At 36.6% G+C, this 15,845-nt stretch overlaps 1 protein-coding gene across 4 annotated transcripts in view; it reads right to left on the reverse strand.

The window, feature by feature from the left end:
- ARAP2 (ArfGAP with RhoGAP domain, ankyrin repeat and PH domain 2) overlaps positions 1-15,845 on the reverse strand; it is a 136,546-nt gene that overhangs the window by 58,878 nt on the left and 61,823 nt on the right. For all 4 annotated transcript variants that reach the window (XR_008576948.1, XM_054824559.1, XM_054824558.1 and 1 more), the window contains exons 13-18: positions 15,198-15,380; positions 12,895-13,069; positions 11,277-11,411; positions 5,046-5,190; positions 2,599-2,701; positions 1,767-1,965 (exon numbers count right to left, since the gene is read on the reverse strand). Coding sequence is in view for 3 of the 4 variants with exons in the window: in XM_054824559.1 (XP_054680534.1) it covers positions 1,767-1,965; positions 2,599-2,701; positions 5,046-5,190; positions 11,277-11,411; positions 12,895-13,069; positions 15,198-15,380 (940 nt within the window). In the remaining variant the exon portion in view is untranslated. The remainder of the gene's footprint in view (positions 1-1,766; positions 1,966-2,598; positions 2,702-5,045; positions 5,191-11,276; positions 11,412-12,894; positions 13,070-15,197; positions 15,381-15,845) is intronic.

Consider the following 15,845-nt stretch of genomic DNA (forward strand, 5'->3'; position numbering starts at 1 on the left):
TACAAGTTTTAGAAGACGATTCACAAGTAAACTGGATTTTTTAATCTATTAATTTACTTGCAGCCTAATGGCTGCAGGTATTTGCAATAACATCATGTGAGTTACACTGTGAAGATCACTGCCACCCTTCTTTATGTTACCTTATGCTACTCCTGCTAAAAAAAGCACCCTCAAAACACCTGCATACAGGAAATACATCTGGATAGTTTCCGATAACAGTGCTATAAATAATATAATATAAAAAATACAAAATATAATAAAACCATACTAAAACCAGTAAATTAAATGTAACCTGTTTATTAATTCAAAATTCTGAAAAGTTAATTCTTTCAAAGTTTAGGTCTTCTACATAATCCACATCTTATCTCAACTAATTCCTAGAGACAGTAAAGTCCTGAATATCAATGGAGCTCAATAAACATATTCTGATACATGTTACATGATGGTTTTGTTTCACACATACTCCTGGCCTCATTTAGATTTACTGAGTCAAACATGAAGAAGGTAAGTGACTACACTACCGCTGATGATTCACTATTTGGCAAGCTTCAGTTACACAATTCAGTCTTAATAGTGGAGTAGATTTATTCTGGGGAAAACAGAAATCAAAGAAAAGACAGAAGTATGGATATACAATAGTTCCAAGAAATACAACTCTGTTATACAACTAATATTTAAAAGTCAAACCCCAAGCAAAAACAGTTTTCAACCGAAAGCTAAATGTGTGTTTCATTTCTATACTTGAGATATACACAGATTTTGGATGCCTACATGAGTATGGTAGGAGCAATTACAGTTGCATTATCAAAACTAATAGCAGAAACAGTTCTCCTACTGCCTAACCTCTTAATTCTGAATCAAGATTAAAAAGTAGCCAAGTTAATACATGGCTAGAGGCATAAAAATATTCCTGATTAAAAACCACCTTCACGGTATTATTCACAGAAAATCTAAGGTGGCAGTAAATAAAGAGTAGAAAGCCCAATGGCATTTAGGCAAGTTCCTGCAAAACAGTCCACAATCTGACAGCATTTACAAGGAGGATCATCAATAAAGTGCTAAATTATCTTCTCTATGTTACATTAATATAAAATCTCAAATTATTTTTACTTTCCTACATACCATATTGCCTTGTTCAATATAAAAACAAGTAGGGCAGATATGCTTAAAGAGCATTCAGAGCATAATTACAGACAACGACATAAAATTGGTCATAGAAGACCATTTGTATAAATATTCTTATCTTTCCATGTCATGATATTGAGCAAAGAATATTTTTAGTATCAGAAAAAAAGAAAAGTCTATTAGTCTGTGAAATAGTTTTGCAAGAGAATTATAATTTTTCCAGTACATTTGAGTATTTTAAAACCAGGCCTGTCAATCATCTCAAGAACACGTTCTACAGTGAGTATTTCTGCCCTGTCAAAAATATGAGACAATAATCCCAAAAGGCCATTTATTATTATTCAATTCTGTACTCTTGTAAGAAAGATACTGCTGCAACTGGAACAAAAATTGTCTCCATTCATTATGAAGCTGTGAAAAATCTCTCTAGCGTGTGCCACTAAGTAGGGAAAAGAATCCCAAGACAGAACTTTACCAACTCCATATTTAGATGAGAGTTTGAAGAGCATCTGGCTCATGCAAAGGAGTAGTTACTGAGCTCCCTAATGTTTATGACTTCAAAATGTAATAGAAATGTCCTTAATAGTGAATTAATTCCATAGAGTATTTCCTGAATTCTAGATGTTAGGTAAAATTCTTACTTAGTTCTTGCAATCTCCTCAGATATATGGAATCTTCTTCTGCATTCTCCATTTCAAGACAAAAATAAAGGCTCGACTTCTCTATAGCAAACCAGCCTTTTCTCCACTGATCCAGGTTATGGCAATCTTTGTAGTACAGCTGGCCAATCAGGTCACAGTCTCTCTCTAATAAGCATTCAGCCACAGGGGAAACAAAATGCTACCAAAGAAAATGGGGTGAGTCAGATGAAGAAAAAAAACCCTCTTCCCCTAAAAAAAAACAAATCAAGATATTGCAAATCTATAAGATTCAAGGATGAAAGCCAAAGTAAAAAATAAGACTTTCAGATTTATGGTTCATAAAACCATATATACACTGAATTTAAATTATAAAATCAAATATAACATTTTTTCCATTCACACTCTATGATTCAAACATTTTTGCTTCTTAAACTACGATTGATTTAATTAGTGATGGGACTACTAGCAATTGGCACTATATAAAATACAGTACTGCTTTATGAATTCTGTTTCAGCAAATAAAAGAATTGCAACCATAAACAACTTAGCTGAACTAAATTCATATAGTATATGTCTTTATACCACAGCACCTTTAATATATTCTTAAGGTTGGCATTAAAATGTTGCTTCAATTCCTTTTCCATCTTATTATCTTGTTTCAAACATTAAATCACAGAAGTTATTTTTACCTGCTGTACAAGAAACCTTTACACACGAGATAGATCAGTATTCATCAAGAATGGCTTCTCAGAGGATTTTAAGCTAACAATGACACTTTATTGTTTGTGCAAAGGCTCCTGGCCTAACTAGAAAAGATAATTATCAGTATTACCTTAGCTATTGCCAAAGTCCATTTTCTTTGTGAATATGCAGTTTCAGCTCCAAATAGAAAAACACGTTCTGACATTAAGTAGATTTCAAAGGTAAAGATGTCCCTAAAGCAAGCAAGAGGAAAAAGGCAGCTGTATTTAGTCTTCATAACAGTAGACCCAAGTCCCATTTCTCTATTTTTTCATTATTTCATACTTATGGAATGGAATCAACCTGCATTTCTCCTCCCATCTTACAAGTACAAGCTGACTAATAAAAAAGTATTTTATAACACAACACTATCAAAGTGCTTTTCAGGTCAATAATACATGTTTAGAGACTACTGAAAAATAGTTTTTTCAGCAATTCTGAAAGTAATAAAAATGTTTATATACAATCATTAAAATTCACAGGAAATTTTTTGCTTTTGCAAGTTCATGTGATTTCAGCAAGTATATTTTTGTGATACATTCAAAACATTTTGTTTAGGTTTAATATAAGCAGACCAACTCATCGAACGGGAAGTTGCAAACAAGTTACCACAGAATCATAAATATGTTGTTTCATAAGGGACGTTTAGATGCCACCTGGTCTGATGTCCTGCTCAGAGCTGGACTATCACTTAACCGTAGATGAGAACAGCAATGAAAAGCCTTGAAAACCTTCAAGGATGGAGACAACTGTTTCTCTCAGGAACCTGTTCCTGTTCTCCACCACCCTTTCAACGAAGAGGCTTTTCCTGTCATCCAGTCTGAACCTCCCAGGGTGAAATGTTTGGTCACTGCCACTCCTTGTATCACCTGCCACCACCAAGAGGAGTTTGGTTCCACCCTGTTTACGGACACCCTTTGAAGTTGCTGTAACTCAAGAAGTTCTTAATTTTTTTTTGGGGGGGGGGGATTTTTGTTTTTCTTTTAAAAAAGTCTGTCATATTTAAACAGACCTTGTTTATCCATTTTTAACTGACAAATAACAAGGGTAGCAAAAGAAGAAAAAGTAAATCAGTTGAAACTGGGGTGGAATTTCGAAAGCATCCTGTTGGACTTAGGGTCAGTCTTATAAATGATGATACACCAATTTATAGTATGATTTGGTCTGTGACCTCTCCCTAGAATCCAAATAGATGGAGTATACTTTTTCCTTTCAATGCTGAAGACTGAGATTTGTCTAAATCTGGACAACTGAATATGAGTCAGCTGTCTCATTTTCAACAGCCACTTCGAAAATTATATTTAAATACTTAATTCTGACTAATAGAATAGACATTTTAAGGATCTACTGTTTCACTACAAGAAATATCAAATTTAGGGAAGTTTCTCATAAAACTACCCAACTGCAGGTAAAGCACAGCAGGAAGTCTGTCATTGCCTAGAAGTGAAGTATTCAACCAACACGTTTTTAATTCAGGTATTATCCTGAAGTGGAACTATTTGGAGATGTAGCAAGCAATAGGTTACAGTCAATGATAGACAAAGAAAGTAATATTTTTTCTCTTTTCTGGATACCACAAAGCTATGCTACTGCAGAATAGTGATGGCCATCTCCACTATATTTTATAGCATGTTGAGGCATCACCATGCTTCAGGATTTCTCCCCTCTGAATGCCCTTTATCTCTGTAGTACCTAAAGACCTTTCTCTCTGTTATCTTTTCCAGAAGCTTACTGTATAGACTGTGCTTAATTTGCAAACACTTTTGCCTTGTAACTGCAAGCATTAAAGTATTATACTGTAGAAAGATGTTATTTTACATACACAGACACAATAAAAAAAAATTTAAAAGGAAGTGTTATGGAGTTTGTTAGACAGATCCAAAGTATAAACAAAAATGTTGCCCTGCAGAAATCAAATATCACTGGGATGCAACTAAGATCTAGGTAAATCTGCATGTGATGTTTTTAATGTATAAATGGGATGTGAAAGAGTTAGAAAAGAAAAATAAGACCACATACACCAAAAAAAAAAATCTTCAACCTAACACAATGTTCAACAGTTACACTGTTGTCCTCAGCTGCAGAACAAAAAATGGATTTCAAAGACCGATGGATCTGTGACCAAAACCAAAAGCATTGTGGAGAACTCTTATCTGCTGCACAGTCAGGAAGAAACAAAGCCAGAGTTTTGGCTCGAGGCAGAGGTCAATCCCAGAAAGAAAAATGAGTATTAATTGTTCAATTTATCATCATGTAACCTTTTAAGCACTGAGAATATGCATTACAGTTTTAATAAGAAACAGATGTATCTAATTTTTGCTGCCCTTTTAAAGTACCCTAACATTTTCATTGTATCACTATAAAAAACCAAATAAATCCCCATTTAGCACATTTCTTGAAGTCAACATAAACCAATTCATCTTTTTTCTTAAATTGAATGTTCAAAATTCTGGAACAAATTAACAGCTCTGAAAACTCAGAATAAAAATCTCTGAAACACCTGACTTTGTTTATTGAAATATTAATTTGGGAACCTACCCTCGATTTGAAAAGAAGTCTGACTTGTGCACTGCAAGACAGATAACTTCACTGATGTCAATCATACCATTAGGAGTGGTAGTTTTATCATTTTCATAGTAGCTCAGAAAGCCACTTTCCAAAGTGCACCATCTTTTGTTGCAATCTGTAATTAAAGAAATAACAGAAAAGTCAGTTGGCATAATAATAAAAATTACCTCTTGCTATAGAAGTTGCCTCACAGGATGCATAGCCCTGTTGTAACAGTAATACATTTATGATGAAATCTCAGTCTCATTGACTTCAGTGAGCCAGGAATTCAATGTCTGTGTTGATACCACTTAAACTACAGAAACTCTAGCACATGGTAATTTAAGAAAAGCGTATCTCGAATATAACACACTTATTTTTACTTTATGAGTATATTAAATCACTTCATAGGTTAACTTTACCATTGTATTGGGCTTGTACTTCACTTGCTGTGCAACTTGATGGGGGAAGAGAGTTAAGGAAGCAAAAAGAAAACACACTGCAAAGTTAGAAACACTGAAAGCTACAAGAACAATATCTTCTGACAAGAAGCGATAGCAAAATGAGTGACAATCATGGTATAAGGTAGCAAAAAAGGGCTACTCTTTCTTTCATGTTACTGGAACTAGAGGCCAAAACCAAGTCAATCTGTCTTCCATTGTTTGGTAATGCTTGGGTGTCCACTCACTGTTGCAAGATCAAAGAAAACAATTTCAGCCTTTCAAATAATCTAGAAAAAACAATGTCATACATGCCAGAACTTGTATCCATTGCACATTACTAGAAAACACAAGGAAAACACGATCAGAAGTTTTGTTATTTAACATGATTAAATCTAAAAAAAAAAAAAAAAAGCGCTACCAAAATAGTGGAGGATGACAAGCTGAAGAACAGAAAAACTAATAGAACACCACTTTCTCAGTACTCCTACTGCAGGCTCAAGTGTCAGATAGTAATGAAATTGTACAGAATTTATTCCTGTATGCTGGCGGAGATAAATGGATACATCGCAGACAGGCGGTAGCTATAGCCATTTCAGGATGGCATGTTCACATTAGAATGAGCTGGAGATCTCTCTTGTTGCTATTCACATATATACCTGGCAAGGGTAAACTCATTTAGCAACACTGTAGTTTACAGAATACTAATGTTTGTAGAGTGCTTTCAATGTGTAACAATTTACAGAGCATAGTTTAATTACCTAGTTCAGAATTCTATCTTCAAATAACTTTGAATTAGATATATTGCAGTATCTAGTAATTGCCATCTGTACTTTTTAACCAAAAAAACCCCACCAAGCCAAACAACAAGGTGGAGGAAAAAAAAAAAATCTGAAGAGCAACTTAGAAGTATTATCTGGCATATTTAACTAAGATCAAATGTCTACTCCCTGTTATGAACCTAAAATATGAATACAGCACATGACATAGCATATTAATGACAATTTGCTACACAAAATATTCATGCATTGGTTCTATCTTACATCTAGTTCTTGGAATATAATTTGAGGTGCATCTATTCCCACCACTGCAGAGCAGCAGGGCCTAATAGAAAATATTCTGTTTACAGTCTTAAAATTCCTAAACAGCTGCAAATATTCTGGCAAAATATTTGTGAGAATTTGGTAAAACAGCTCTGGAATAAAAAAAACAAAAACAAACACATAACAAAATCCAAAAATCAAACAAAAAAACAAACTGCAGTTGTAGTTAGCCAATACATACTTAGTATGTTATCTTATATTTCATCTAATTAGTTTTTCTGTTATTTGCTGTATCATAGAATCCTAGAATGGTTTGGGTTGGAAGGGACCTCAAAGATCATCTAGTTCCAACCCTCCTGCCATGGGCAGGGACACCCTCCACTAGACCACGTTTCCCAAAGCCCCATCCAACCTGGTCTTAAACACTTCCAGGGATGGGGCCTCCACAACCTCTCTGGGCAACCTGTTCCAGTGCCTCACCACTCTCACAGTAAAGAATTTCTTTCTAACATCTAATCTAAATCGACCCTCCTTCAGCTTAAACCCATTACCCCTTGTCCTGTCACTACACTCCCTCATAAACAGTCCCTCTCCATCTTTCCTGTAGGCCCCTTCAGGTACTGGTAAGCTGCAATTAGATCTCCCCGGAGCCACTTTTTCTCCAGGCTGAACAACCCCAACTCTCTCAGCCTGTCCTCACAGGAGACATGCTCCAGCCCTCCAATCAGCTTCGTGGCCCTCCTCTGGACTCCCTCCAACAGCTCCATGTCTCTCCTCTACTGGGGCCCCCAGAGCTGGACGCAGTACTCCAGGTGGGGTCTCACAAGAGCAGAGTAGAGGGGCAGGATCACCTCCCTCGACCTGCTGGTCACGCCTCTTTTGATGCAGCCCAGGACATGGTTGGCTTTCTGGGCTGCAAGCACACACTGCTGGCTCATGTTGAGCCTTCTCATGAATCAATACCCCCAAGTCCTTCTCCTCGGGGCTGCTTTCAATCCATTCCTTGCCCAGCCTATAGTCGTGCTTGGGATTGCGCTGACCCACATGCAGGACCTTGCACTTGGCCTTGTTGAACTTCATGCGGTTCGCATGGGCCCACCTCTCCAGCCTGTCAAGGTCCCTCTGGATGGCATCCCTTCCCTCCAGTGTGTCGACCCCACCACACAGCTTGGTGTCATTGGCAAACTTGCTGAGGGTGCACTCAATCCCACTGTCCATGTCGCCGAGAAACATGTTGAACAGTGCCGGTCCCAGTACCGACCCCTGAGGAACACCACTCATCACCGTTCTCCACTTGGACATTGAGCCGTTGACCACCACTCTTTGAGTGCAACCATCCAGCCAATTCCTTATCCACTGCGTGGTCCATCCGTCAAATCCATGTCTCTCCAATTTAGAGACAAGGATGTCATGCGGGACAGCGTCAAATGCCTTGCACAAGTCCAGGTAGATGACGTCAGTTGCCCTTCCCTTACCCACCAACGCTGTAACCCCATCATATATGTTTTATGCATGCGTTATAAATATCTCTGTATTATTTTAGTAGTATTTATTTGTATCATGCTACTTGCTATCTAGTTCTATCTATATTCTGTCCAAATACACATTTTAAATACTAAAATAAACCTAAGATAAAGGGGTTGAAAATGTATAGGTTTACAGGAGCTGGGCAGCAAACCTGGAGGTTTTGACTGTTTGGGGGTTTTTGTCCCCCAGCTTTCCCCCCTGCCATCTCCCAAAGCCTTTTCTACAAAATAGCTCACTGCTTCAATATTCATTAAATTGTTACAACGCTCAAGGATGATTTTGGAACAGTAAGGTTTTTAACAAGGCTCCACAAAGCCTTTTACGCTAAAAATAGAAGGAAAAAAAAAAATTCAAACCTGAGCCACTAAACCTTTAACCTTTACTTTTTGATCCACTGCATTGGAATAGCACCAATGTTTGAGAGCTCTTACAACCCTCCTCCAAAGTTATGCACCCCTGCTGAAACCACTGGTGCTGCTATAACGAGAAGTACATACAATGTTGGCTTACTCTCTGCTGCACTATCTAAAACTCATATAATGAAAAACTGGACTGTATTTCCAGGTGTTCCACCTGGTTGTTATAAAACCTGGGTTCAATTCACAGCACTGAAGGAATTCTTGAGTGTCCTTTTACCATTAGGGCTCAGCCCACAAAGGGATAAGAGTTTTCTATGACAGCAAACATGGTGCCTGAATTTTCAGACGTTAGCACTAAAGGCAAGGCTGACAACTGCCTCAGAGACTCATAAAGCTAAGGAAGAACTTAACTCTAGTTTAACGGTTAGACAGCCTAACAGGATTCTGGCCTGCAGCCCTTTCCACAAACAGCATTAAAAAAATAAATAAATAAATCAGTAGATCAAAAGCCCAATGTACTTTGGGACAGGGCCCAAAATTTAGACAAGTGCTGTTAATCCCTAGAATGGTGCTCCCTCTCTGGCCCAGTGAGAACTCTTTTAGTTCGTACCAAGTCAGAACTGCTTCAACAGAAACTAGTTCTTTTCTCTAGAATTAAACAGCAAGGTCACCTTTTTCTGTAACGCGAACTTCTTATTTGAATCTTTAAAGGCAGAGGAGGGAACTGAAAGCATATCTCCCACACATTAGTACTCTAACCATCAAATTATTTTCTAAAGACAGTAAGAAGGAAAAAAAAATTACAACCTATTCCCAACAATCTGCAATATGCATATCCCATATTACTTCATGTTAATGAGATTTTATAAAGGTAGAAACAGTTCTTGATGTAGGCAAAAAAACCAATACAGAAGGGAAAAAAAAACAAAACGTGTTTTATGTTTTAAATAGCAAAAAAACCAAAAAACTTTTGTCATAATACTTCTCACACATGGCTGAGATATATTAGTGCCCTCAGGCAAGAGTAGTTTCTAATTCAAAATTGCAGGGTTTGTTGTTGTTGAAACAATGTTGTTATTACATCCTCCTCCCTTGTCCCGCTTGTCATTTGTTGCCTTGAACTGCAAATGGCCAGGGAAACCTATCTTCCTATGTATCTGTACAGCACCCATCCCAGAAACATCAGACCTGACTAACACACGAGTAATTCAACATTAATGCAAAACCAAAACGAACACACAGCCCCAAAAAAGAAATCTCAAAAAAACCCAAACTGCAGAACACCTACCATCTAGAAGACACTATCACAATTGCAGAGGCCAAAACTTGAGCTGAGGGAAATCTGGTTCCTTTCCATTTACTGCATGTTCCTCCAAGCAGTAAGTGCAATGCTAAGCAATAGACTACAAGCTTTCAAAGCAGTTTCATTTCCATCCACTAAAAACTTATGATGCAAGACAGCCAAATTCAGTTGATTCTCGTCTGAGGGCTTTCTTCATAAATATTTTAAGGCATCCTACTAATGATGCTCCCACCGCATCTCCCCAAAAAATACTACAGAAGACACATTCTGTGAGCATTTATAGCTAAATACTCAACCTGTACAGGTATTTACAAACATATACTGCACTTCTAACACACCATTGTGTTAAACAAGACCGGTAGTATTGCCTTGTATCTGCTCTCTACTTCTCTTAGTGGAGTCTTTTTTTTTTTTAATAATTTTTTTAATTAATATAGAGATATATACCCACAGCACAGAAGACAACGTCTGCACTTACAGCAAGTACTAGTGAGGTTTGCAATTATTCCTTTCTTTCCTGAACAAGCTAGGTGCAGTTTCCGAACAATCCTCAAAAATCTTCAAGAAATCCTGTCCGGCAGCGGTCCTCTGCCACAACAGGTGTCTTTGTTAACAACTGCAAAGTTCCTGTGAAATGCCTGTGATCACACAATGATTTCAAGGATTTGGACCCACACTAACATATAGATTCTTCAAAAGCATATTTAAAAAGGAGTTATGTGCTTTAACATGCTTTAATCTCCACTAAGGATCTTAAAGGCACACACCACAAGAATATGGACATAATCATACAAAAATATGTATACATCTACACAGGATGCCATGTCAAGATTTTAGAAGCAATAAACTCAACCATATAAACCAGTCCAGATTTGAAAAATGCACATAATTTGTTCATTTAAATGGAAGAAAAATACAGGAACATAACTAGGGAGAAAAAGGAAAAAAAACCTAAGAAAATTATCTGATAACATCTCTCAAAAAAAAAAAAAATCACAGAAGACCGACATACACAGAAGACCCTGTGTATCTACTGTGATATATACACACATTTACAACAAATTGAGCTATGTGGGGTGAAAAGTTGTTGGAAGTGCTCACTTCCACTTAGAATACTTTTCAAGTTTGTGAGCTTGAGAAATATCCTAGTGTTAGCCGTTTGGACTCTTACTAAAAAGTTCAGTGATACTTTTAAATGATTTCTGCAATATTATCATTTTACATGGAAACTACTTTTGGCAGTTAGTAGCATCTATCAAAATATAATTAGAGAGAGAAGTGTTTCTAAGTGTTTTCTATTTACCCATAACGGTTGTTAACTGAATAATTTTTCAGTAGTTCAGTCTCCTTCCTCTGTCAACCACTGACTAGAGATCAAGACAATCAGTATTTTCTTTATGTGAAAGATGTCTACCGAATCAAAAGAGGATATGTCATCTCAAGGACATTTTATCTTTTAAAAAGTAATGCAAGAAGTTAAAAAGAACCAGATTCATCTAAACCATACATATTCACGTATTACTGAAATGCATAAAGTAAAAGTGAAATACCTTCTTTTAATTTCTTCTCTGTAAGAAGCTTAGCAGTATTAGAAGAAACTTTGTATAAGAATTCACAAAGAAAGGTGGAATGTGAAGAATCTTCAGAGAGGCCACTTTGAAAACATGTATCATAGTTTGGGAAATCTATTAAAAGACAAAGGAGTAAGTAACATACGGAACTTCAGTTATATCAATTAAAACTATTTCTCAACAGGTCTTTCTAACTGTGTATCCATAGATATGCAAATCTCTTTACTACAACACAGATACATCTTACAGATTTATTTTTACAATTAACGTAAAATTCTTACATATTCATCAAAAAACCCCACTGGTTTACATTTGTTACTCCCTTGGCAAGCAGTGGTAGACGATGGCAATGTAATACAAAATACGGTTTTCTGGTGTACTGAGCTTTTATTTTCATCCCTTATGTAACATACCTCAACAGAAGGGAATTGTTTCTCTTGAGGGCTTATCTAGAAGTTTACCAGCAACTCTGGCAGCAGATAATGACTTGGAAAATCACTGTCAACCTGCAATGACCTCCCTTTGTCTGAAGAGAAGAACAAACACTAGCACCAGCACATGATGTTGCTGCCTGGGCTGGAAGGCTAAAAGTAAAAAAGACAGAGCCAAGACAAGCAAACTTCTCTGTAGCCTTAGGACCACTTGCCCAGCACTAGTGACAAAGCAATGCTTGGGCAGAACTTAAGGCACTGTGTTTGCTCTAGGAAGCTCTAAATCATTCCTGCGTTCCCATGAAAACATTTGTTGTTCAGCCTGTGCAGTGTTACTTTGCAGAGTGGCACAGGACAATGGAAAATTGGTCCAGGAGTATGTCCACACTGCTGGCTGCAGTATAGCATAGCTAATTTTTTCCAGTGTAAATCTGCGTGTGAACTTTCATTCCCAGACTGCTTCAGATACTGTACAGCCCTTTTAAAAGGTAAGGTCAGACACATCCATGCTCTACAATTTATTTACTTATTTATTTTTAAGAATAGGTTTCTGTTTTCAAGAGCCTCATAACAGTTACACACCGCAACCAGAACTGTGGACTTTCAAGGCCGAAGTTTATCACATGCTCCAAGCTTTAACACAAGTTGTCATCGGAAAAAAAGATAGTTTGCTGGGATAGCTCATACTACAGGTTCAAGAGGCGAGTTTTATTTTGTGAGAAGAGTTTGTTAAAAAACAGTAGGTCTGTGTGCAATCGGGGTAGGTATCAATTTAAAAAATTTTTAAGAAAAAACAAAGCTCCAGACAACTACTTTAGATACACGTGAACTGTATATAATCATTTTTTCTGGTAAAAGCCTGATAATATTGGCAGGACAGATGATGTTTTTCTTCTGTGTTATAAATAAGGGGATGAGATCTATGAGTTATCACTGGCTTTTTTACTAATTTTAAGTCCTAAACTTGATGTCTGAGCAAAATAAATGTAACTTGTACACAATTACATATATTGTCTGTTGAAATACAGTTAAAGCCATCACAGCTTCCTCTCTGCTATACTACTGTTGTTCCAACTCAATGCCAATTTTTCTTCTGAATTCCTTCCTTCCTTCCCTTTTGCTCAATATAAAATTACAAGATCAAAACAAAGAAGAATATATCCTACCTGAGAACTTATTATGGTACAGGAATTCCATTTGCAGTCTTTGTCCAGCTTTCTTGGCTAATAAGTATGGAGTACTGTAAACAGGGTCTCCAGTGGCACACATAGCATCAGCCCCACTAAACAGCAGCATCAGAGTTTCTAGCACATCTGGTTTAACTACGGCAGCACACAGGGCCTTACCATGGAGAGGGAAAATAAGTGTGCTTAAATGAGAAAGTTATTGGCAACAAGTACACGTAATTTAGACGCAAATCCTTTCACCTCCAATATAGTTCCCCTGCACTTTCAAAGACTGTAAACATTGAGAAGTAGCAGGAATCATGAAGTATGGTCTGAATCTAGAAAAAAGCAGCAGCAACAAAAAAAGAAAACCCAAAACCATCATCAACCCAACCCTGCAAGACATTGCTGACACAAGTTTCACTTGGGAAGGATAACATGAATACATACAACTGGAGAAGCCTGTTGTTTACATACGTGAAAAATTCTGCCTCATTTTCCTTCATACACCAAACTACTAACAAAAAAAATCTTACTATTTCAGACCTCAAAATTTCAATGAAAGAGACAAGATTCAATCCTTAAACTCTACCACTAGGGAGCAGACTGCAATTCATAGGTAGTTTTTCAAAACTACGGTCACAGTCAATAAGGCAACTATTCTTTAGGGTATCTTCATACTTGATCATCTTCCTTGAGATTTAAGGATCTCACCACATCCTAAAACATCAGTCTCCTTTCATCTTTGTATACATGAAGACAGACAAACATAAACTTTGTTTCTTTCAAAATTTTGGTCTAACACCATAAAACCAGGAGGAGCTACACAATTACAGCAATCCATTCCATAACAATTTCTATGATTTAATATGTAAATTATTTAGTTAATTAATGAGTTTTTCTGAAATGATTAAGGCAGAAGTCACTCAACATAAGAAGAGTACTACTCTAAAATTCAGCTGCTCTAATAAACATGTAAGCATCCAGTAGGCACGAGATGACAGGGCAGACACTTCAGTAAAAGTTCTAGAATAACTTGGCAATGACCACCTTATTACACGGTAATTTCATGTCTCTGTGGAGAATTTGACCATTACATCTGATATTTTTACCCAGTAGTTAAATGATCGACAGACACCCTTCCCCCTCGCCAACAAAAACCACAGACTTCAGAAAAATCAGCCTGTAAAACACAGAGCTATTTTCTGTGGTCTGCAGTTACAATATTAAATAAAGTCTCTTGCACCGCTGCTACCAATAAATAGAAAACAATCCAAATGTTTTATTTTTCAAAAACATAAAGAGTTTCCCTTGAAGCCCAAAAGTGTTACCCAATTTCAATGAAATGCAGAAAACCTAAATTCAAGCTATACAGCCAGATGGTTCTAGAGTTTGGCTGGAAGTGTTTTAATGACAACTATTCTTGTATGCCTTATTTTAACTTCGTATGTGTATAACTAACATACAACTTATAAAATGTATGGAAAATAACACCTCCTTTTTGACACAATAACCACTGAACAAATGAGACCTCTCTCATTCAAACCGCAGTAACTTTTAAATGTTACTGCCTCCCCACAGTCTCTGCATACCCTTTGAGACAATTTCACTCATGTAATTGAATGCATTAGCACCGCAATATATATGCATTTAAACTCCTCTATATTCATAAACCCTAAACAATCATGACTGAAATCAACAAATATTAGAAGTCAGTCAAATGGACATCAAAAATTACACAGAAATTGATAATTATAATTAGCATTTTCCACTTTATAGTGTAAATAATTTATTTGTGTAAAGGAAACACTGAGAACACACATTTTTCATCATTAATTTTAACTTGTTTCATTTCCAATTAGCTACAAGCTACTATGTAAGTGTGCATGAGCTACTTTCACCATTGATAACACTGAATCATCTAATGTACTGGAAGGTTAGATGTCTGACATATAAGATATCAAAAACACATGAAAAAGGAATCTGAAGAAGTGAAGTGGGAATTTGCACCCCTAGGGTGTGCATTTGATGAAAAATAAAGATCCATACTCATTGATGGCTCTGGAAGACATATTACAGGCACCACATTGGTACCATAACCTCCTAGAAACAAACTAATTGGAAAAACTAGGAAGTAAGAAATCATAAAATGGCCCCTGTAAAGGCTCCAAAAGAACCCTTATTCAGCTCTATGAGAATGTCACTCAGGATTCCGAATTTATTTCTCACCAGTTTAATAAGATGGCCAAATTGTACAATACAATACAAAAGGTATGGCATGGACTTACCCATTCTAGTATTACCTTATTTAACTGTTCCTTAGTTTTGTAGGGAAAAGGTGCTTTCCTGAATTTTCCCTCTTTGTATTTTTGTGTAATGAATGCTATCCTTTTTTCTGCAGGGGCATCCATATGCAGCTCTTCATCCAAAGGAAGATTTCCTGCCCAAAAACTGTTTGCCCTTTTATTTCCAATGATGATAAAGAGCTGGATGAGGTGCAAGAAAAACAATAAGCAAAATAGCATGAAGGATATGAAGCTAACCTCTAAATAGCTTTCAGCTGCTAAAGGCTGAAAAAGAAAGTTACTAAAGAAAAGAAAATTGCGTGTACGAGACAGGCAGAGGCCTCTTAGACACTACCTATGGTCATCTATAAATGAATAAAGCCTGTAGTCTTCATTTACCATCAATAGCAACTAAGTTTTACAGGGCTAACCAGTTATAATATTTCAATACATATTAGAAAATATGAGTAAAAGGTCAGAAAAGACTAGCATATGTTTTAAAGAAAACACTGATGACTCAACCCTCTCTACGAGCACCACTTTTTAACACCCAAAGCAACTAAGCTGGCAGTGAGAAGTTTCCCTTCTTTTCGCTTTCCCAATATTGTCCATCGTGATTGCTATCCAAAAGCGTTTTATTTATTCCCCCCTCAAAAAAAAATAGAT

The sequence above is a fragment of the Grus americana genome, chromosome 4, assembly GCF_028858705.1.
Source record: "Grus americana isolate bGruAme1 chromosome 4, bGruAme1.mat, whole genome shotgun sequence".
In the NCBI taxonomy this organism is placed as follows: Eukaryota; Metazoa; Chordata; class Aves; order Gruiformes; family Gruidae; genus Grus; species Grus americana.